The sequence below is a fragment of the Stegodyphus dumicola genome, chromosome X2 (genome assembly GCF_044657685.1).
Source record: "Stegodyphus dumicola isolate Sdum_Otavi_A_Nest chromosome X2, ASM4465768v1".
Taxonomy (NCBI): domain Eukaryota; kingdom Metazoa; phylum Arthropoda; class Arachnida; order Araneae; family Eresidae; genus Stegodyphus; species Stegodyphus dumicola.
Genome location: NC_140781.1, coordinates 6,399,775 through 6,424,073, shown reverse-complemented (window position 1 = coordinate 6,424,073; position 24,299 = coordinate 6,399,775). Strand labels below are relative to the sequence as shown.

The 24,299-nt window shown below is 32.2% G+C and overlaps 1 protein-coding gene across 5 annotated transcripts in view; it reads right to left on the bottom strand.

Moving 5' to 3' along the window:
- Positions 1-24,299, bottom strand: part of enc (R3H domain containing protein encore) — a 208,844-nt gene that overhangs the window by 166,675 nt on the left and 17,870 nt on the right. For all 5 annotated transcript variants that reach the window (XR_015038915.1, XM_085809124.1, XM_085809123.1 and 2 more), the window contains exons 2-3: positions 23,768-24,083; positions 7,822-7,956 (exon numbers count right to left, since the gene is read on the bottom strand). Coding sequence is in view for 4 of the 5 variants with exons in the window: in XM_085809124.1 (XP_085665250.1) it covers positions 7,822-7,956; positions 23,768-24,040 (408 nt within the window). In the remaining variant the exon portion in view is untranslated. The remainder of the gene's footprint in view (positions 1-7,821; positions 7,957-23,767; positions 24,084-24,299) is intronic.

The window sequence follows — 24,299 nt, the reverse complement described above, 5'->3', positions numbered from 1 at the left end:
GATTTACTTAATAAATCTGCGTTCGAAAATAGCAGCGTCATCGACAAACTTAAATTTAGTAATAACATACCGCAGCCCTTGAAGCACTGCAAGAGCTTCAAAGGAAAAATAGAAAATAACCTGAAAAATTGTACGAAAATATTAGCGACAAAGTATAAAAGAAAAGTTTTAAATAATCAAACTTAACAGTGTAAAAAAGGCTAATGTTCTAAAGAGTTCAAAGTTCATAGTGTTTGACTTGCAAAGGACAGCGTTTAACAATAGGTCTTTTAATTTCTCCATTGGCAGTTCGAATATCCACAACTTGAACTTTGTTATCTGATCCAGGATATACACAAATTATTCTACCCAATTTCCACAAAGAGGTATGTTTTCTTCCTTAATCAGGACTAAGTCATTGACAGACATATTTTTGTGAGATTTCTTCCACTTATTTCGATGTTGTAACTCAGACAGATATTCTAGACTCCATTTTTTCCAAAACGTTTTTAAAATTAGCAGCCTCAATTTCCATTGATCGACAATATTTTTCAATTCTTCTAAATTTTCTTTGGGCAATAATGCGAGACATATACCTATGAGGAAGTGTTCAGGTGTGAGAACACTAATGTCATTTGGATCATCAGATTGTGGAAACAAAGGCCTTGAATTCGTACAGGTCTCAACCTGTGTTACCCAGGTTGTGAATTTGGGTACAAGTCAAGATCACTGCTCCCACTGATATTCGAAGATGATGCTTCATAGATTTTACAGCAGGTTCCCAAAGTCCTCCAAAACCTGGTGCGGCGGGAGGAATGAAATTCCATTTAACATTTTCTGAAGTCAGGAAAGAATGGAGATATTCATTTTTCAGACATAAGAAGAAAGCCTTACATATTTCCTTGCTAGCACCCTTGAATTTGTCCCACAGTCACTAAATATTTCTTTTGGTTTTCCTTTCCTTGATATAAACCGTTTTGATACTTCCACACAAGCCTTAGAAGAAAGATCTTCAACGACTTCAAGATGAACTGCTTGCGTGATAAAACAAACAAAAATGCAAACAAAACACTTGAAAGCCTTTTGCCCACGGCCTGCTCTGTGTTTTATCATGAATGGGCTCGCAAAATCCATCCCGACTTGGAAAAAAAGCTCATGAAGCTGTAACTCTAGACGATGGTAGGTCAGCCATTATTTGTTTTGCAACTTGGGCACGATGTCTGCAGCAAACAACACAATTCTTAACAATATTTCTTATTTCAGATCTAGCAGCAACAATCCAGAAAAACAACCATGAAAAACAACTACTAGTAGGATCTTGCAATGATTATCAATTAAAATTATTCTAGTAATTTTTAAATTGCTAAGCAAATTTGTCTCCCTGAAAACGAGTCCAAGTGGTCAATCATTCAGCTGTTCAAGTATTCAGCTGTTCAATTTCACAGATTTTCCACTCTTTAAGCTTAATACTTCATCAGGAAATTCAGAATGTTGTAAAATCCTTATTATCACACAACTTGCATTATTAAGTGATTCACTGACAAGAAATCCTGTTTTTTAAGAAGTGCACTTCAAACAATTGTTGATAAATTGTAAACAATAAGCAACACTACGGAATAATTTTATCCGAGATGAAAATTTGCAAAGAAAAGAGTCATCATCAATTTTAACTAAATTAGAAATAATGCATTTTCTTTCTTCCTTGGCTACCTCTTGACTGTCCAATTCCATTTGTTCATCTAGTACAGATTCCTGATTAAAATTCTGTAACCAGGAAGAGCTGCTGAACCACTGAACACAATCAATTCATTAGGTTGTAATCCTCTAGTACCATAATCAGCATGATTATTTTTCTCTTAAAATGTGATTCCATTTCACCTCAGGAATAGCAGTTTAAATTTTGGACACTCGATTGGTTATGAAAGGAAGCCATTGCAGTGATTACGATGCAATCCAAAATAAAGTGATAGCACAATCTGACCATGAAAAACAACTACTAGTAGGATCTTGCAATGATTATCAATTAAAATTATTCTAGTAATTTTTAAATTGCTAAGCAAATTTGTCTCCCTGAAAACGAGTCCAAGTGGTCAATCATTGTGGATTAAGACTTTCATCCCAATCTAACTTGTCAGTCCACAAGTCTTGAAGAAATATTTTTGCAAAAATAATAACTGGCGCTAACCAGCCTAAGGGGTCAAAAAGTCTGGCAACTTCTGACAGCACACTCTTTTCAGTGACAACTGAAATTACAGAAGGTAGAGTGTTAAAATTAAATGCTCATTTTATTCCTAACACCTTTCTTGATAGTTCCTTGAAAATGTCTAACTGAAGGGCATTTTCTCTAAGTTCTTGTGGTATTTCTTCTAATAAATCAGGCATGTTAGATGACCATTTTCGAAGTATGAAGCCTTCTCTACGCATTTACAGCAGTTCTTGGTGCAGCACTTGTTAAAAGATCATCCACATAAAAATCAGATTTGCTAACTTCTGAAGCACTTGGAAAATCCCTTTGTTCATCAACAGCAGGGATGTCAAACTCATAGGTACACTTGGGCCAAACAAACAAGGTTTAACTTTAGGCAGGCCGCAAAAAAAATCAATATTCATAGAAACGTAGATTTATTTCGAATAATACAATAATAAACATATATATATATAGAGAGAGAGAGAGAGAGAAAAGAACAAGAAAAATTTAATGTTTACGTCCTGATACTTGACATCTCTTTTCTGCTATTATCTTTCCTATTTCGGGAGAAATTTTGTTTGCAGTGATAACTTTCAACGCTGACCCAAGGTGAGCATCATTAATACGGTTTCTAATAGTAGATTATTACCTTTCATGACTGAAAATAACTGCTCGCACCGATAAGTGCTACCAAACATGGAAATAATTTCATATGCGAATTTTCAAGTATTTTCAAACCTGGCTGGTAAATATTTGTAAAATTCAGGCACGCCCACTTCAATGAATTTTGCTTTCAAATTTGAGTTGCATTGAATCTCGATCACCTCCATTTGCAAATGGCTGGGTACTGAGTCAATACTTATTGAGAAAATCGAAGAAAACAAAAAAAATTTGTCTTCGAGGGAACTAAAATCATTAAACCTCGTTTCAAATTCAGTTGTTAAATTTGCAATTTTTCTGCGTATTTTTGATACGAACAAGTATCATCTAAACTTGATTTGTTCATGCTGCACATCGGGAAGTGTGTCAAATCTTCATTTTTAAGTTGTTTTTCCCAAAGAACTAGTTGACATTTGAATGCTTTAATTATGTCAAACATGTTCGTAATGATATGATCTTTTCCTTGTAACCATAAATTTAAATCGGTTAAGTGTCTGGTTATATCAAACAAGAAAGATAGATCTTGTATCCATATTGGATCGTAAAACAAACTTACGTCTTGATTTTGCATTTTTAAAAACTGACATATTTCTTCTTTCAAATCCCAGAATTGTTTGAGAATCTTGAAGCAAGATAACCAACGTACCTCGGTATAGTAGGACAAACCCGAATATTCACTATCTAACTCACTTAAGAAAGCAGTGAATTGACGCTGATTTAAACCTCGAGATCTTATAAAATTTATAACTTTTTTTATATATGACAAAACATTCTCCATATTTATTACTTTCATGCATAGAACTTCTTGATGTATAATACAATGCATATGATGAATGTTTGAACCGTGAATTTCACTAAGGTTTTTTCTTAGTAATGCTACGAAGGCATTGTTTTTCCCGGTCATTGATGGAGCACCATCTGTAGCTACAGAATTTAATTTTGCGAAAGGTAGATTGTATTTCTGCAGAAGTCCAAAAACACAAGTAAATATATCTTCTCCTGTGGTAGTACCAGGCATCGGTATTAGTTCCAGTAATTCCTCAAAACTGTTAAAATTCTTGTCACAAGAACGAAGAAACACAACTAATTGAGCTTTGCCACTAATGTCCGTGCTCTCGTCACAGGCAATGGAGAAACTTTCGAAACTAGGTGATTTTGCTTTGATCTGATCACTTAAATTCGCGGCTAAATCAGTAACTCTTTCCGCAACTGTATTTCGAGACAATGAAATTGACTGAAAAGCCTTCACATTTCCAGGACAAACAATTTCTCCAGCTTTCATTAGGCATTCCTTGATGAAATCACCGTCAGTAAAAGGCTTCAAATGTTTAGCTATCAACTCGGAGAAGACATAGCTTGCATGTACCACCGCTTCACTTTCTTGCAATACTTTACTAAACATGGACTGTTGCTTTTTCACTCCTAACTTGAGCTCTTTCAACTTTCCTTCTCTCATTAATCCTTCGTAATTTTTATATTTCGATTTGTGTTGTTCGTAATGATGTTTAATATTATATAACTTTGGTACATTAATAGTATTATTACATATCAAGCAGATTATTTTATCTTTTATTTCTCAGCAAAAATATTCTAATTCCCATTTTACTTGGAATATTCTATGTTCGTCAGCGATTTTTCAGCGAAGTTTTAAAATGTTCCTCCCACCTTACTTCGGATTTCGACAGAACTTTTTTCCAGAACTGCTTCGAGATAACCTTGTCTATAACAAAAACAGAAGTTGTAAAGGAAGGTTCTGAACCAAAAAGAGGGGAGAAAGTAATCTCCAGTTCTCCATTTATTTGAGATGTGGTTGATTCTAGCCATGATATCTGGATCTTTGTCTTTTTTCTATTCAGACGAAGTTTTGAAAGATAACTCTCAGTAATGAAGTTTGCCTGTGAGCCAGAATCCAACAAGGCTCGACATTGTACGAAATTACCTAGTGCGTGACGTACTTTAATTGCAGTAGTGCACAACAAAACTTGCCTGTTTATAGTTCCACTATTCACAATAGAGTGTACCTGATTAAAATTTTTAGAAACATTATATGGGATTGTATTTTCTCTCATATTTTGAGGAGTAATGACGCTTGCATGAACAGACAATGTATTTCCATTACTATCAGTAGCAGATAAAATCCGCTACTGATAGATCTCAAGATTTTGTGAAATGCAATAATGAATGATGATTATTGAGACACGTTTTGCATCTACTCAAGCTTTTACTAGCCTTAACATTATGCAAATTAGATAAACAATTAAAACAAAGTTTATTAAACTTCACAAAGTTGAATCACTTGCCAACAGGCAATTTACCGAATTGACCAAATTTATATAAGTAATGATCTTTCTTACAATAAGGACAATTTGTAGTAACTTCTAAAACCAAAGATGTTACTTTAGAATTCATCCTTCTTCCCTTCAAATTGGTTTTACTGTTGTGAAGTGTTCTAGCATGTTCCTTTAGAAACGTTTAATGTTCCTAGTTGATCGCTTTTTAAGTATCTCTCATACCAAATGTGTGTATTTTTATCCAATTTTTCTACAAGTAAACGAGTTACCAATGTGTCACCAAAGCCTTTGTTCTAGAAGATTTAGGGAACGAATGTATTCATTAGTGACGTCGACAAGATTCAAAATAGGGTCCGCTGAAACAGAAACATTTGGATGAGTAATAAGCTTCTTAATAAATCCACCAGTTTACGTTTATTCGAAAATCTTACTTCGAGTAAACCACAAACAATTTTATAATTTAAATCTGAAATAGGTATAGCTTGAATTATTTTCAGAGCTTCAGCTTAAAAGAGCTCTTAAGATACTGAAGCCTTTGAGCGCCTGATAATTTAACATTATTGTGTACACTGGCCTTAAAAATACTGTTAAATGTAAGACATTGATCTAAATTTCCATTAAAGGTAGGTAAAGTTAATTTCAGAAGTTTTACTTCTGTAGTATCTGATTTAACACTAACTGAACTAACATTATCAAGACGAGAACCTTTTCGTTCTAAATCCAAATAGAGATCATCAATCGTATTTTGAACCATTTGATATTCGTAAACCATAGGTTTCAACTTCTTTTTCCTTGCATGTTACATAAATGTTATCAAAATTACGTATAACATCTGCACTTAAAATATTCAAATTCTTTTTAAAAAGTTCAATTTTTGCCTCATCGGCTTTAGCAATCTCAGGATTAATTTTATCTTTCAATTTCATTAAATTGCATTTAGCAACTCATTTCTTTACTAACAGTGATTTCATATCCATTATGAAAAATGTAAAATTGACTTACTCTGATACAGCAGATATGTTCTTTCAAATGATTCAGCAACAGTCCACAGCATCAAAATTCTTTGATTAATACGAAAAATACGTATCTATTAGGTGATGACAAATGAATTTTTGTTGCAGAGATTAAAACCCAAATGAAAACACGCGAAGCATTGTAAACAAATCTACAAATCGACAGTACTAAAAATGGCTTATGCAGCATTCGTAGTGTACGAAATAAAAATTGAGTAATAAGAATTATTGTTTCCAAAAAATTCATATATTCTCCAGTGAAACGGGACAAAATAATAAATATGGCGATATGATGCGGATAAATAACAACAAGCAATGGACTGTATTAAAATGTGATTTTATTTTCAAGCAAAAAAAAAAAAAAAAACGCACTGCAAATCCAGCAAAAATAAACAGAATATCTATGCTCGAATCCAAAGCATGAGTAGTCACGTGATTGTCTTAATAAACCTGCATTCATAATAGCAGCGTCATCTACAAACTTAAATTTAATAACAGTGGCCCCACATGTTATTAACAGGGTGGTCATAATGCAATGTCATAATGGCTACTAGGTAAAACTAGTAAACTAGTAAAAAGATTTTGCTTCAAATGTCACCGGTAAAGGGCTCTGACAACCTGAAACACAACTAACATGAAAACAATATGCTCCATTCATTTATTCTTTCAATAACAACTGTTCACATGACCTCCAGAACATTGTACGACATAATTAAAGCGATTCACAATGCCTGTTACAGCTGAATGCAACATATTGGAATGAACTGCAAAAAACTTACAACAGATAGAATATTTGAGTTTGGCCAATGTTAAAGGGAATGAATGGTACACAAGTAGACCCACAACCAGAAATGGATCGGAGTGAGGTTGGGTGATCGTGGAGGCCATGTGATCTTGCCACCTCGACTGATCACTCTGTCTTCACCAAAGGTACTACTCAATATAAATCGTTTTACTGGATTCACTTAGTGTGGTGGTGCGCCATCCTGCATAAAGCTTGTAACAGATAACACACCTCTTTGATTTAATGCAGGCATGACTTTCACGCTAAAGAATGAAATAAAGCTCAGCAGTTAGTGTGCATGTTTTCCAGCCAGATATGGGACATGGTTCTTCAAAGTAAAATGGTCCGACAGTGAAAGATCAGGTGAAGCCACGACAGACTGTCAACTTGTCAATCTGGAATATTTTTATGGAAAATGAGGGTATTTAATAGCTAAAGATGGCTAAAATGTATGGCCTGGTGTGTGTTGCACTGGTATCTAGTATAAGAAGATTAAAAGTAATCAATAGTAGCCTCTTTTCAATTAAATTTTTGTGGGCGAGAGAAGGAATTTTTGGATGTGCCGAAACTGGGCACACCATGCCGGAAAGGGCTAATCTATAAATTGACTCTTAAGAGAAAACTGACATTGCCTAGGAATCAATAAGCTAAAAAAAGAAAAACAAATGATGATATGTTTGAACATGAAATATTAAGTAATATGATGGCGGAGAAAAGTTAAATGTGACTGGACTTGATCTCAAGCTAGCTTAGTCCACAATGTCAGTGATTTTGAAGGATAAAGAATTTGCAGTGCTGTAAAAGGATCTGCTTCTAAGCAACTGACAGTTAGTACTAAATGATGAACTAAACAATTCATGATATGGAAAAATTATTAAATACAAATGCTTTCAATGATATACAAACCTGTGTGGAGAAAGATGATGCATTTGTGACACTCAGCATATTAGTATTTGCAATGACAGTCTCGAGGTCAGGTGGAGGAGATGCATCATCGTGAACAGCATGGCTTCGGACTAACAGCTTAACTCGGCTTGATGCCTAAAAATTAAAACATTTTGGGGTATAATTAAGAGAAACAAATGGCAAAATACTTTCTCCTATAAAGATTAATTTAAGGGCAAACAAGAGAAAAGAAGACATCAGCAACTAATGACTTGATAATCTGCCACAGTTAAACCTTCAATATTATCTGCTAACACAAACAGTAAAAAACCTTCAATATTATCTGCTAACACAAACAGTAAAAAAAGTGGAAGACAGCAATTTCTGCAGTTTATTATTATCATTAAAGTACAAATGTACATGTCTAAAATAAAGAAGGTAATCTGTAATAATTTAAATTATGCATTTGTGTAAAACTTTTGTAATAAGAACAAAGAAAATATATCCAAAATGAGTGCTCATTCATTAATTACAAAGAAAAACATTTTCCAGTTTAAAGTTCTTATACTTCTTATCTGAAATGTATTTTACTTTCATTACTGCTAGAGATGTTTGAGTTATATGCATATACTTTCCTTTCCATATTATAAAACTTACTTTGATAAAAACATTACTTGTATAAGTTTTCAGTACTATATCAACAGAGCGATTGAAATGATTGTTTTTGTGATTCCATATACCTATAAAACTGATTTTCAATACTCACTTAGAAATTTTATAGTCTGTATAATTAGAATTATTTTAAGAAAAGCTGTAAAATATCACCATCAAAACTGCAACATAAGGCCTAAAGTAATTAATAGATATATAGAGGAAGTGACCAGCTTTATAATGTATATAACACTGGCGCTAAAATTAACACTTAGGTTAACAGTATAAATATATATTTTAATGAGTATGCAACTCCAAGCACAATTTATTCCACACCTTTGACAAAATGCACCACATTAGCTGAGTATGTCGGCTTGAATTGCCTTGCTCTGTAAACTGTAAGAAGAATGCAAAATTCATCCTGTTATTCTGAAACTATACCATTTATACGTAAACCAAAAATTTTTCTAGCAGTCAGATAAGGAATGTAGATGAATTAAGAAATTAACTCAGATGGATGTTATGAAATTTAATTCCATAGCACTAAATTTTTATAAAGTTATGCATTACTGTTTGTCAAAGAATACCATTCCCAAGTTAAACAATTATGAAGGAACAAAATTAAGTTTTCAAATTATCTATTCTGCCTACAAAAAAATTTGCCAAATTTAAGAATACTGTTTCAAGCACAAAGTGTTCATAAAAAATATACTAGTTTCTATAATTATACTTTTAACAAATCAAAATAATCCTACCATTTAACGCTAATTTTTATACACCAAAAGCTGTAATTGTAAGCTTTTAGTATTTTCTTTTGATTCTAAATGGCAGCACTAAATTTTGCATAATCAAGAATTTGGCTCCAAACCGTATCATCTTGATATACATCTCAAACCAACACATTCTACAAAGATACATCGTTGATTTTACACCTACTAATATTTTAGATCCCCGACAAAAACCTGACAAATCATTATTTATTATATTTTGATTTCATCACCACATGTTTATTAAGACAAGACAACTTGAGTAACGACTCAAGTAGTGAAGCCTAAACAATTTTCTTATGTTAGTAATTGAATAATAAAGAATATGGAAACCTTTTGTGTTGATATTACTCTTGACAAAGATTATAGATTTAAGTTAAATGCGCTAAAAAATATTCACGAGGAAAAATTTAACAAAAATTTCTTTCCATATGCTAAAAATAGATTCTCTTAATGATACTCATAGGGAAAAAGATAACATTTAGTGCTATTTGAATTAAGAATAACTGATTTATTTTTCACATAAACCCAAAACCAGCACCAGGCGGCAGAATTTAGGGGAGACAAAGGGAGGTGCTTGGTAGCAGAATTTCGAACACAGCACTGCAGAGACTGCAACCAGCACTAAGCCGGCCGTCAATAAGCTTTAGGTATATGTGGGAATTTATTTATTTATTCAGGACTTAGTTAAGCCTAAAGCATATGTAAGAAATAGATATAAGTATAGTAAATAACTAAGCTAATACAATTCAGGCTTAACTGTCTCAGAGCACGATAGAAGCAAGATAAAATTTAGGGAACAACTTGTCTTTAGTGGCCAATCTCATGATACTAGCTGAATTTTATGATGATAGCCGCAAATCTTAAAGGTTTTCAGATTTTGCAAACCATAGGTGAAATTTTCCAATTAAAGGATTTTGTAAAGAAATGTGGAGAAGCTGTAATAAATGAATATGATATAAAAGAAGATTTTCATTGTGACGACAATACTCCTCAATCATCAATCAATTAATGGATGGCACAATCTGTAGCATGGTTCTAGATCAAGAAAATACTGCTACAGATAGCAAAGTGAGAGAATTTACTGCAAATGAAAAAATTTTGACTCACAAGTTATTCCGAATTCTCAAAACAGCAATTACAGAACTTCAACAATGTAACTAAACAAGAAATTATGTCTGTCTATGGAATTAAAGAAAAAGTATTAGCACAAAAAACAAAGCAACTTAAACGACTTGCATTGAAAGAAATGTTAATAAAGGAAAGAAATAAATATTAAGCTTTTTTTTTTTAATTTTGATACCCTTTCTTGAAATGCTGAAGCATTTATGATTTTGATCATAAAAGTGTCATTATTTCATAAATCACGATTTCATATTTTTTGTTTTATAATTTCTACATGACATCTTACTAGCTTTAATCTGATGATCTAAAATCCAGAAAAATACCAAATCCGGAATCGTGGAAATCCCTACAAGTATGGATCTTGGACATTGTACTTTATTAAAATCTATATTTACAAAAAATTAAAAAGGGGCTTAAACTGTGAGAAGGGCGATTCTTGGTATTTATTCTCTTTTTTATATATTATCTAAATAGTAAAATATAATAACTTCAAAAAAGCAACATACTTTTTCAGATGATTCATTTTTCAATTTTTCAGATGAGTTACATCTCCTTGTAGCACTATACAGTACAAAGTCCGAAATCCGGACTCGTCGGGACTTCGGCGATACCAGATTTGGGAATTTTTCCTGACACTAGATCATCAGCTTAAATCTAGTAAGATGGCATGTAGATATTATAAAATTAAAAATATGAAATCATGATTTATGAAATAATGAAATATTTATGATCTAACGGGGATCAAAATTTACAAAAAAAAAGCTTAATATTTATTTGTTTATCTTATTAAACATTTCATTCAATCTAAGTTACTCCGCTTTTGGTGCTTTCTCTTTAATTCTGTAGATAGACATAATTTCTTGTTCAGTTACATTGTTGGAAGTCCTTGTTTTGAACTCTATTATACTAAACTGCATTTCTACGGTATTTTTTCCTCAGTGCTTTATATTTTCTTAAATTTTATATATTTTTCTTTTTTATATTATCCAATAAATAGAAATGGACTGTAATTCGAGTGAAATTTATATAAAAAACATTTTTTGGGGGGTGATAACATCTGAAATTGGTTCATCTGGCAACTTAGTTTCTCATGATAAAAATTTATATAAAAAAATATTTTCTAGAAAGGAAAAATGCATTTTTCAATTCTCCAATATATACAGATTTAAAATATGCAAAAAAAAATTGCACAATTTTTAAAGCGATTTCGGTCCACAAATTGAGCAGTCAGAGGGTTAAGCCTGAAATGTATTAGTTTGTTTAGTTATTTATTATACTAATGTCTATTTCTTACACATGCTTAAGGCTTATCAGAGTTCTGAATAAATAAATTCCCACATATACTTAAACATTATTGAGGGTCGGCGTTAGCTATCTTACCACCTGATGCAGTCTTTGTGGGTCCTAAATTCTGCAACTCTATGCGGTCATACTAGCCCTGGCACTGGTTCTGGGTTTATGTGAATAACAAATCAGTTATTTTTAATTCAAATAGCCATAAATGTAATCTTTGGGTCTATGAGTATCTTCAACAAAATCTATTTTTAGCATAAGAATAGAAATTTTTGGTAAATTTTCCCTCGTCATCATTTTTTAGTGCATTTAACTTAAATCTGTAATCATCGCCAAGCATAATGTCAACATAAAAGGTTGCCATACTCCTTTATTATTCAATTACTAACATAAAGAAAATTGTTTAGGGATTGCTACATGAGTCATTACTCACGTTGTCATGTTTTGATAAACATGCAGTGATGAAAGGAAAGCATAATAAATAATGATTCACCAGGTTGGCGTCAGACAATGATGTATCTACCGTAATATCCGGAAGAAAGGCCGCATCAGTGTAAACGGCGCACTCGAGTAAAATGGCGAAAAAAATTAAAATTACACAGAAACGTCGCAATAGATCTAATTGCGCGTGACATCGTCGTGGGCCGTACAGATGCAAAATCTCAATCTATGTCTTGATATATGACATATAAGTTAAGAAAAATGCATGAAATGAAATCATAATTCAAATAAATTAAAGGTAAGAAATGTTGAAAATATATTTACGTTCACGAATATACTTATATACACCCACTAAAGAAGTCCATATTGTAATACTCAGACTATATTATAAAAAATATTGCAACAACGAACTATTAAATTTGGGTTACAAAAGGAAATTTTACTTACAAAAGGAATTACAGCAAACTATACATCATATGAAGCCATCAAAATCTGATTCTTCACTTTCTGAATTAAAAAGATTTAGTAAATCCTGATCTAAGTCTTCCAGATCGTCACATTCATCCTCTTGGTTTACAGTCTCTTTATCTAAAGATATAATTTCAGCTTCTTTGAATCCTGCTATTATTGACGATGTCTTTACCGATTTCCACTCACTTCCTACCCACTTTGCAACTTCTTCATAAGATGCTCTACGCATTTTGCCGCTTTTGGTATACGTATGCAATCCTTCACTCATCCAACACTCCCACCGCTTTCGGACTTCAGCTTTGAAAGATTTATTACCTGACAAATCTAATGGTTGTAAGATTTTTGTCAAACCACCAGGAATTATTGCTACGGTCGTAGACAATTTTTGACATCTGGTTTTCACTGACTCAAGTAAATGAGCACGCATGGAATCCATTATCAATAACCCTTTTGGTTGGAAAAAAGGTCCCTTACGACACTGCCAAACTTTTTGTAGCCACTCATGCATGATCGTTTCGCACATCCAGCCGTTCTCGTTTGCACAAATAATTACGTCATTAGGAAAATCTCCCTTCGTAATAGTTTTCCGTTTAAAAATTATCATCGGCTTTAGCTTGTCACCATTTGCGGCACAAGCTAACACACGTGTAAATGACATTCTTTCTTGCCCCGTCGTAAGCACAGATACAGTTTTTGCACCAGTTTCATCAACAGTTCTGTTTGCAGGAGATTCGAAAGCTAACGGCGTTTCATCCATATTTATTATCTATGACTGAAGAAGTTTTCTTTTGTCAATAATATCTGTCACATATTTTAGAAAAGATGCCTTTTTATCCTGCCAGTCCACTGGTAATTGTTTCCCGACTGTTGTTCTAGCACGCACAGAAATATTTTTTCTTTTCATAAATCGGCTACACCAGGAAGGCCCTCTGAAATCATTTATGTTCATTTGTTTTGCTATAAATTTTGTTTGTAAGCAAATTTTTACAGTCGAAATTGCCATTCCCTTTTCTCGTTGCTCCTTTATCCAGTTTGCAAGGTCGTCCTCTAGATTCGGCCACCTTACAATACCACTTCTTTTGGCTCATTTCTGTTGTGGCATATTTTTAAGTTCTTTTTCAGTTCTCCAACGTTGAATACATCTCTCGTCCACTTCAAACTCTCGAGCTGCTGCTCTATTTCCAACTTGTTCAGCACGTGAAATTACATCAAGCTTAAAACCAGCAGTATAGCTTCTGTGCCGCTTAGGTGCCATTTTAAAAAATTTTCCGCTCTTAAAAACTATCCAACAAGTACTTGTACTCAACATGATTGGATCTGTATCTGGCAGAATGACAAGAAAAATCAATTCATGCTGAAGGGGAAATACATCAGAGTTCGTTATTGCAAGGCAGGTGGAGTCGTGTCCTCCTTTGAAAAAAATTGCAGAAAAGGCAGGGGTGGAGAGAGGATGGTTCCTGGAAGATTCATCGAATGGCAGAGGAGAGAGACTATTCAAAATGATGAGAATGCTGATTTCAAAGGGGAAAGAATGTTATTGTTCTGAGATCCCGTTTAGGGTGAATAAGGCATGTAGGTTCGTTCAAGGGAAAGAATGTATACAAAATAACATTCGCAAAAAGCAACTGAGTGGTCTTTTGTGTTGGAATAACTGAGTGGTCTATGCACAATGACAACGCCATCCAAACTATGTACAATGACAAAGTTATTCAAACTATGCACAATGACCATCAAAGGAAATATTTTATTTTTAGTGCACCTAAACGCCGCATGGGTAGAAACGCCGCACCCTCTGAAAATTTAAGTTTTAAACACGTAAACGCCGCAGCGTTTCTTCCGAAAATTACAGTAAGTGGAATGTTTCAGTTTGAAATGCGTGCCAAAAAGCAGATACGCAGTGACGGAGCCAAATTACTGATCGTACAAATTTATGCTAAAATGTTTGTTTCTTCAATAACAAGATATTTTATTTAGCGTCGAAGTGAAATTAAAAATCGGGACTCTCCAGATGTTTTATTATATGCAGAAGGGGGATCAAATGCACATGCGTAAAGCCTAGGAGACAAAAGTTGGCGATTTTGAGGTCTGGATTTTAGATCTTTCCGGATAATGGACGTCCGTATTTTGGACTTTGTACTGTATTAGTTCAGATACGGCATGATATGGTTTACACATGCAGTGTTATATTTGCTAAATTTTTTCATAAAATAATAATACTAAATTTAAATCAATTTCAAAAGCTTTTATCTATATTTTACAAAAGCTCAATTGCATCATCAAGGTGCATAAAAACAATAAACTTTATTTTGAAAATTGTAAACTTCTAGTGAAATTTTAAAAGTTTTTGACTTCAGACTTGCATAACTATACTCAAAAACCCATCTCTAAAATGGATGCAAAATTAGATTTAAAAACAAAAATTAACAATTGGCAGCTACCCGGGGAAAAAAATGTCTTATAAGGGTACTGGTATAAAATATATACTGGTTGTCAAAATTCAGGATTTCGCTCCAGATTTTTTTCTCAATTTTGTGTTCTTAAGAGTCAAGTTACAATTCATGCAAAATTTACCCTACTTTAAATTATTTTATATACCATCCCTCAAAGGGTTAATACTGAAGTTTTCTTTTAAACATAAATCCCATATGTGATTGTTACATTTTTGATGTACAAATGTTATTACATCTTCTTCATTAAACATATATAATAAAATCTGAAAATAAAGCAGCTTTTACTTTTGTTTCGCTTCTCAGTTGAACCTTACAACAAATGAACATTTTGGTCCTGTCTAATTTTGTATATACAGTATAAAGTTCAAGATCCGGACGTCCAATATCCGGAATGATGTAAAATACGGACCTCAAAACCACAAACTTTTCTTTTTGTAACCTTCACACATGAACATTTGTTTTTTTCCTCCCAAGATAAAACATGTGTAAAGCCCCAATTCTTAATTTCACTTTGGCAATAAATAAATACCTTGTTACTGAAGAAGCAATAACTTAGGATAAATTTGTGTGATCAATAATTTGGCTCCATAGCTGTGCATCTTCTTCGATACATCTGAAACTGAAACATTCTACAACCATCATTGAATTTACACCTACTAATATTTTATATCCCTAGCACCAACCTGCCAAATCATTATTATATTTTTCTTTCATCGCCACATGTTTATCAACACATGACAACTTGAGTAATGATTTATGCAGCAATGGCCAAAAAAATGTTTATATTGGTAATTTAATAACAAAGTGTATGACAATCTTTTATGTTGATATTACGCTTGGTTATGAATACAGATTTAAAGTTAAATGCACTAAGAAATGTTGGCGAGGAAAAATTTAACAAACATTTCTTTCCATATGCTAAAAAAGAGTTTTTTTTTAATGATACTCATAGGCCAAAAGATTACATTTAGTGCTATTTGAATTAAGAATAATTGATTTGTTTTTCACATAAACCCAGAACCAGCATAAGAGCTCGCATGACCACATCAAGCTGCAGAATTAAGGGAAGATAAAACTTTTGGAATTTTAGAGGAACACTGAGCAACAAAATAAAGGGATGAAAAAAAATTTTTGAATTTAGGGAAAGCACTGGGATCCAAAATTTAGGGGCGGCAAAAATTTAGAACTTAGGAAGGCACATGGTAGCAGAATTTAGGACTTGCAGAGACTGCATCAAGTGGTATATCTAGCACTAGCCTTCGATAAGCCATTTAATATATGTAGGAATTTACTTGTTCAGGACATAGATAAGCCTTAAGCATGTGGAAGAAATAGACCTAAATATAACAAATAACTGAACTAATACAATTCAGTCTTAATTGTCTCCGTGCGCGGTAGAATTAAGACAAAATTTAGTGGAACAACTTGTCTTTCGCCACCAATCTGACACATAGCCAATAATGTATAGCAGACGCTGTTAATCTAGGCTAAAATTATACTTTATTGATTCCAAGGAATTTCAGTCAATATAGCAGGTTGCACTTTCCTCGACTTTCTGATTTGATCCAGCTTATTAAGACACAATAACACACCGAATAAATACTAATTCAGAAGTCAAACAACAAAAATCAGCGTACTATTTTCAAAATGATTTTTGTTATTTGACTTCTGAACCAGCTTATTATTTTTTGCAGGCTGTTTTTATTATAGCAACTTTATGAAAATTAAGGTTTGAACTTTCAATTATGTCGAAAAGAGTTCCTAATTCTAGAGCTGCAACAGAATCTACCAAGTGAAAGCATGTTTCATCCATTAAGCAAAGCATGTCCAATACACAAAAAGTGGAATTCCTGCAAAAAATTGATAAATGTATATCCGTCTAAAATTTGTGCGGGAGTATACGACATAGATAAACAGAAAAAGGAGCTTTTTGTATTTTTTGTGGATTCTGACATCTCACTAGTAATGAATAACAGAAGAATTATTTGATATGCTAAAACTGAATATCATGTAAAAGTGATGACTGAATGGGTCAGACAGCGTCACTGCAAGGGCATGTCATTGACGGGTCCAATGCTAATGGCTCAAACCAAAATATTTCACTAAGAAATGAACTTAAAAACTAAGTGCACATATTTGAAAGGTTAGTTAATAAAATTTAAAAATCACCATGGTATAAGGCAACTAAGAAATTCAGGTGAAAAAGCTTCAGCTAATACTGAAGCTGCTAACTATTTACAGATGAATTCATTGAATTCATTAATAGTGAAAAGTTAGCTCTACAACAAATTTACAATGCTGATAAAGCACCGCAAAATACATAGGAAACCTCTACAGAAAGGCTCCAACTGGTGTCAAAGATTCCAAAGCGAGACTGACAATTTTAGCATGTGCAAATGCTGCAGGAAAGCACAAGTGTAAATGTTTCGGAACCGGAAAAAATACATGACCTCGAGCATTTTAAAGAAGTAAAGATTTTCCCCATTATATACTGTTTAAATAAAAGAGCATGGATGACATAAGTGTCAATGAGTGATTGGTTTAAAAATCATTTCAAACCCGAGGCTTGACAAAATTTGGTTGGTTTATCTAATGACGCCAAAACTTTCCTGATTGTAGATAGCTGTTCGGCTCATAATTCACTTAAAGTTTTCGTGAAAGATAATGTATTCATGTTAGTTTTTCCTCCAAATTATACGTCCATCACTCAGCCTATGGATATCAGAATAGTGCGCATGCTGAAATGCAAATATAAAGTAGAATTTTTTAAATCCATATTAAATTTCTTGAATAATGGTAAGACTATTCAAGCATTTTTGAAATATTTTAGCATAAAATCTGCATTTTGGAGAATCACAAGATCATGGAAGGATGTGTCTCCAGGTACTTTAAAAAAATGCCTGGCATACTTTATGGCCAGCTACCGTATTTCATGATGAGGATTCTGATAGCCATGAATGAGAAGGTTCTGCAGATATCACAAACCAAAAGTGAAATTTTCCAATTAATGGATTTTGTGAAGAAATGTGCAGAAGCAGTAATGAATGAAGATGATATAACAGCAGTATTTCATTCTCTAATCATCCAATGCAATGACAATGCTCCAATCAACAGTCAATTAATGGATGGTGAACTCTGTAGTATGGTTCTAGATCCAGAAAATACCACTACCAATAGTAAAGAAAGTAAGAGAAGTTATTGAAAACACAAAATTTCGATTGGCAAGTTAGTCGGAATTCTTGACTCGGCAATTACAGGACTTGAACAATGGAGCTTTGTAACTGAATAAGAAGTTAAGTCTGTCTGCAGAAGTAAAGTGAAAATTTTAGTACAAAAAAAGCAACTTAAACAAACTTCCAATGAAAGAAATGTTTAATAAAGTAAACAAATAAATATTAAGCTTTTCTTTCATAGATTTTGTTACCCTTTAGATCATAAATGCATCATTATTTCATAAACTATGATTTCATGTTTTTAATTCTATAATTTCTACATGTTTTAAACTGATGATCTGGAAAAATCCCAAATTCGGAATCACCGAAGTCCTAACATGACCGGATCTTGGACTTTGTACTGTAATTAATGCTATTTTTTAATGCTATTACGAACCTTCAAAGGTATGTTAAACTCTATGTTACAGACTGTATGTATCAAATATGTTAAACTGTATGGATATCTTTGACTAATATCTTACGTGAGTTTCATAGTTCTTCCAGAATTTCTGTAATTAAATGGAAAAAAAAAATTACTAATCCTTAATATCCCTCATGTTTAAGTTGTTAGTATCTGCATTAATCTTCACCCCCATTTTTCTCTGGGCTTTAAGCAAAAGCTCTGTAAAAAAGGGGTGATTCTAGGACACAATAAGCAAGGAGAACAAGGGCACAATAAGCATATCTTTGGATACCATATAGTGTTAGTGATCAATGAACCAACAAACATGGATGGTCTAAGATTCCATTCAAACTTTTCACCAAGCTATCAGACAGAGACCTATTCAAGGCTAATGTTATGATGGAAATTTTTAAATTTCCACTATTCAGGAGAAGAGCTTGGGGCTATACAGTTTTGTTAACTAGGGAATGAAATTTTGATGCTTATCAGTTTTTGTTTTGTTTAAGTATAAATGCTCTTCAAGTTATGTCCTTCGAATAAAGGTTTTGAAAGATATAGGATATTCCTTATAAAGGTTACTCAGTCCTTGCTTTGGAACTATGGATAAAATTTCCATGCAATCTGCATTATGCCAGCAGAAAAAATAATTTTTTTTTTTTGTTCTCCGAAGTTAAGTAAAAGTAAATTTGTCAATATTTTTTATTGTTCATTTTTAGTGTTTTAATATTGTTATGAATAAAATAACTATTCACAGTTATAAATGGGTGGTACTTTTCCATTTTGCCGATGCAAATCTTGCCAAGCAGACTTTATTGGCGACAACACACAGCATACACATAAAAAATGTCAACAAATGCTAGTTCTAAGAAATTTTGATTTTGAAGGCATGAACATTTTAATATCATTATAAATTTTGTAAAAAGATAATTTTACTATGCTTTCACGGTATAACATCCTGATTTGCCGTTTCATAACACGTGAACCCAAGTGATCTTATCTCAAGTAAACTACGCTACAAAAATCTAATTCTCTCAGTTATTATCTACATTAATTTCAAGTTGCAGCTTAATTTGAAATACAAGTTTAAATGCAAGAATCATTTCAATTCGTATGAATAGCTTATTCAGAAATCATGTAAAACTGTAGTGCTTTACTTTGCTAGTGCATTCTCATTAGAATTGATGAATTTAACCCAGGGGTGGCCCAAGAGCGATGCGTAGTGCAGGGAGAAAATTATGCGACATGCGCATGACGTCATGTGGGTGACAGTCGTTAGTTTTTGGCATTTGTTTACTTTCGTTGCATCAACAGTTTGATTTGATTTGTGTTGTTAATTTGCTATTATACCTAGTCAGAAGTGGCAAATTGTGCTATAGCGTTGTGTCAGAATTATACACGCCAATACGTTTTTTGGCGGAAAAGACTCTTTACCACCAGATAAAATAATTGACTATTTTTTAATGAATTTATGTAGTTTTCCTACATAACTGTGATGTAATTTTACATTTTCTGCTATTTTACATTTAAAATTGAAAAATTTTTCATTTTAAATCACTTTTTATCATTTTGTGGATGAGACTTACATCATAGCGAGATATTTAAACTCAGTGTCATGTTTACCAATACTGAGTACCTGAATGATTAGTTGATAAATTCGCTTATGCAACTTCATTCACATGTTTTGGCTACTTTCTTTGCGTCTCAAACATAATTCTATGTATTGAAGCAATGTCTGGGTTAAGCATTGTGAACTAAGTAAACTGATACATGCTTTACCGTGAGGAAAGAACAATTTCTCGGCCACACTATGATGCAAACATCGAATGAGTGAGTGCCATACTTCCTTTAGTGTTATTTAACTGATGCATATGTCTGATGTAATGTAATTGATATAACTAAGTGAACTTACACATGCTTGACCCTGAAGGAAAACAATACTGTGCTGGAATACAAATAGCGAAAGATTAAGTAAGATATTCTCTTCAGTGTTAACTGCTGCATATGTTTTAATTTTGATTCAATATAATTTGTTTTTAATTATAAGAGAAAGACATTAAATACTGAACACTATTTCGAGTATAACAAAATTTTAAGAAACAACCTGATATAAATACATTAGTAATTAAAAATATTTAATTTGAATACAGGCTGAATTGAAATTAAGATGTAGGGCAAGTTTATTAGTTTTATTATTGTACATTTATGTGTAAGAAATGTATTTTAATTATTCCATTTTTAATGTATTGAGGGAAGAATAGGGCGTGAAAATCGAAGATTATTTGCTATAGCAAATAAACACGCCAGGATAAATGTTATATAGGAATGTTATTAGTCTAAGGGATTACAAGAGTCCATTTAGATAATACTGAAAATATATGCACTTCTGCTGAAATGTGAAGTGAATCAGTGTAAGTAAAAATGATTTATTGATGATGGTAATTTTAAAAGAATGTGATAAGTCCATTTAAAAGTATGTGATATTAAGAAATTTGTAGAATTTTAGGGTAATTAAATATGAATTTGTTGATTTAAATCTTTTTATATATATTTTTGCTTGAGTTATGTAATTTAAACTGAAAATCACGATCATATATTTCTGATGGAATGTCAAAGTTCATTTGTATTAAAAAAAATGCATGAGGAATGAAAATAAATAGGAAAATACTTTTTGATCATGTTATTACCATGGTTTTAGAGTTATGTCTTCATGTGTTCTATTCAACAAGATTTATTTAATGCAGACAATACAACACAAAAATATTGAAAAATACCTTGCTTTACAACATTTATTTCCCTTAATTAACTACATATCGTTTCTCATTTTCTAAGGCTTTATTTTAAGGGGATCCATTTACGTAACTACATCATATGCAAAAAAACGAGTTAAAATATTCTAATTTTTAAATAAGTTACAAGCATTTAAAATGTGTAAAAAACATAAACTTTGCCCTTTAAATTCTGGAGAAAAATCTAAAGAAATGTATTTCAACAGTTAATTACTGATGTAATAATTTATATATTTGCCCAAAAGAAGTGTTTATTTCTGAAAAAAAGGCTAAAATGTCAGTATTGAATTTAACTTTAATTATGTGAATATTATACGCCTAGAACAGGAGGAAACAATCTCGTTTTCTCTACTCATTGCAAAAAAGCGTGATCAATGTCGCTTGAACCAAAGCAAAAAGAGAAGTTTACCTGCTTGGAAAAAAAAACAGAAATAGTAAAAAATATTGTAAAACATTAAAATATAATGTAAATCTAACAAATGAAGGTGAAACATATGATGCGAGTGAATTTTAAAAGTTTCATTGGATATAATGCATAAATTGTTTCTACCTCAAATTTCGCTTAGAAAGTCCTCCACGAAGGCATCCCTCCCTTTAGGCAGATAGCCCTCGTGTGCTAATTAAATAATCCAATCCAATCCTCAAACTTCGAATCACGAGCGAATTTGCCATATGTTTATTTTTCTCATATTAATATTATGAGATTAAAAATTGTTAAAGGATACGAAAATGTTATCTAGTGTCTACATATTCATATTTAAAGTTAATTTGCTGTTCCTCATGACCATGTATTAAAGGTAAATTTGAAGAAAAACTTTAAACTCGGTTTTCTCAAAACAAAAATTTTTGCAGTTTGTATGTCTTGAAAATGCTCCATGCATCTCATTTTTAGTTAAAAATGAATGATATTTGGAAGAAACTATCTTGTTATATGTTACAATAGATCTGTGTATGCATTTTGGGATATGAGGTTATTAAGAAGTTTAAACTTGTGATAATGTTTAACAAAAGGAGATATTTTTCCGAAAACTGGGTTTAAGTTCACAAAAATCCTTTTTAAAAAGTTCTGATCTATCATATTCAATAACGGATACACAAAAACCTTTGTCAAGTCTTTATGACAAACGTAAAGGAAAAATTAGGAAAGAATATAGAAAACTAGTGCGCAAGGAGGATTTTAAATTTTTAATTAAAATAATTATTTGTTTTAAAAATTTTTAATTTAAAATAAATTAAACTTTTTAACATATATTTTATAAACTGATCTTATAATACGTATACCAATAAAAATTTTTTTATTGAAAACACAAAAACTTAAACTAATTTTTCCACTGTCCACTAGTAAAGGATGTAATGTTTACAATTATTTTCACCATTCGTAAGAATTCTGTGTATAAAATAAACATTTGCTTAATCAGAAAATAATATACCCGGTATTTCCGGTATGTTAATATAACTACCACATATAAAATGATCATTTTGCTTTAGTTTACATTTTTTCCATTACCAAAATCATGTAGCAGACGCGCCAACCCATGTGTCTTGTCACCCGGGTGACATCACTACCAGCAACCAATGGCACGCTTTTTCCGTTCCTGGCCTAACCTTTAATATTAAATAACCTTGAATTCAACCCTTGACTTTGGTTTTTCTATATTTTCACCTATGGGTGAGCGGTGTGATTGCATCCTAATAGACTTTATTACTGCAAATGGCCTTAGAGCATAAAACTGAATTACCTGGTAAAATTTCTATGTAACTGTACATCAGTATTGAAAGAAACAGTCAATCTGATAAGAAATGGATGCGACTTGTTTTGAAAATGAGGCGTAAAAGGTTACCAGGATATTCTGTTTGGCATCAATTGTATTATTTTTGGCGACTTTATCGCTTGCACCGGCAAAATGGAAAAGTAGCAAATGAGTAATTAGAAGGATCAAAACAATAATATTTATATTAAGTAATTTATCATGCAAAAGTACTAAAGTATAATGAAATTAAAAAAGAACAACTAGCATAATAATTGTAATTACATATCAATATAAGTTTCCTTTAAATTAGATTTATTATTCGCTTCTTTCGGTAGATGTGAGAATGTTAATCAATTATCACCATTATTATTGGGAATTCAACATTCAAGTTTTACAAATTTTTGTGATATAATCCATCATTCTTACATTATCGGATATAGTAAAGCACCAGTTATAATGAATCAAACTACTGGTTGTTTGAAGTTTGTTATAGTGGGGTTCAACTGTGTTTTCTTTAAATTTATGATCAAAATGTTATCAGGATTGAATGAAAACTGATATCATTTTACATAAAGCAAACTGAATCCAGGAAAAGGAGAAAAAATAAAGGAGCTTACTTTTCTTCTTTCAGGCTTGGAGTCTGATAACCTATCCATAGAATCAGGAGAAAGGTCTGGATTACTTGTTTTCCCTCCCTGACTGCTCTGTTCATACAAATCAAAAGCATACAAGCTGTCTTTCGCTTTTGCATCTTGATATTCCTCTCCTTGGTTATTACCTCTATCTTCTATTTGTATGGTGACAGGAGATAGCATAAAACCTTCCTCTTCGACTTCAAACTCTTCTTGCTTCTCTAATCGAGAGGGTCTAGATGTATAGTTGGATTCCATATCACAGATATTTCTTTGGCGTTTCAAACTACTGCACACAGTGCTAAAAAAATAAAATACTGCATTTCAACATTAGCCCATTTTAAAGTTTCATCATTTATGAAACTGAAGTGAAGCTGGATCGGTGAAAAAGTTATATAAACCCATGTTTACTGAACCATCCAAAATAAGTAAAGAAAATTAAAAATCAGCAAGTTTAAATAAATAGTTATATACATACAAATTAAATGCACATGTCATATCTAAGGTAAATTATCCA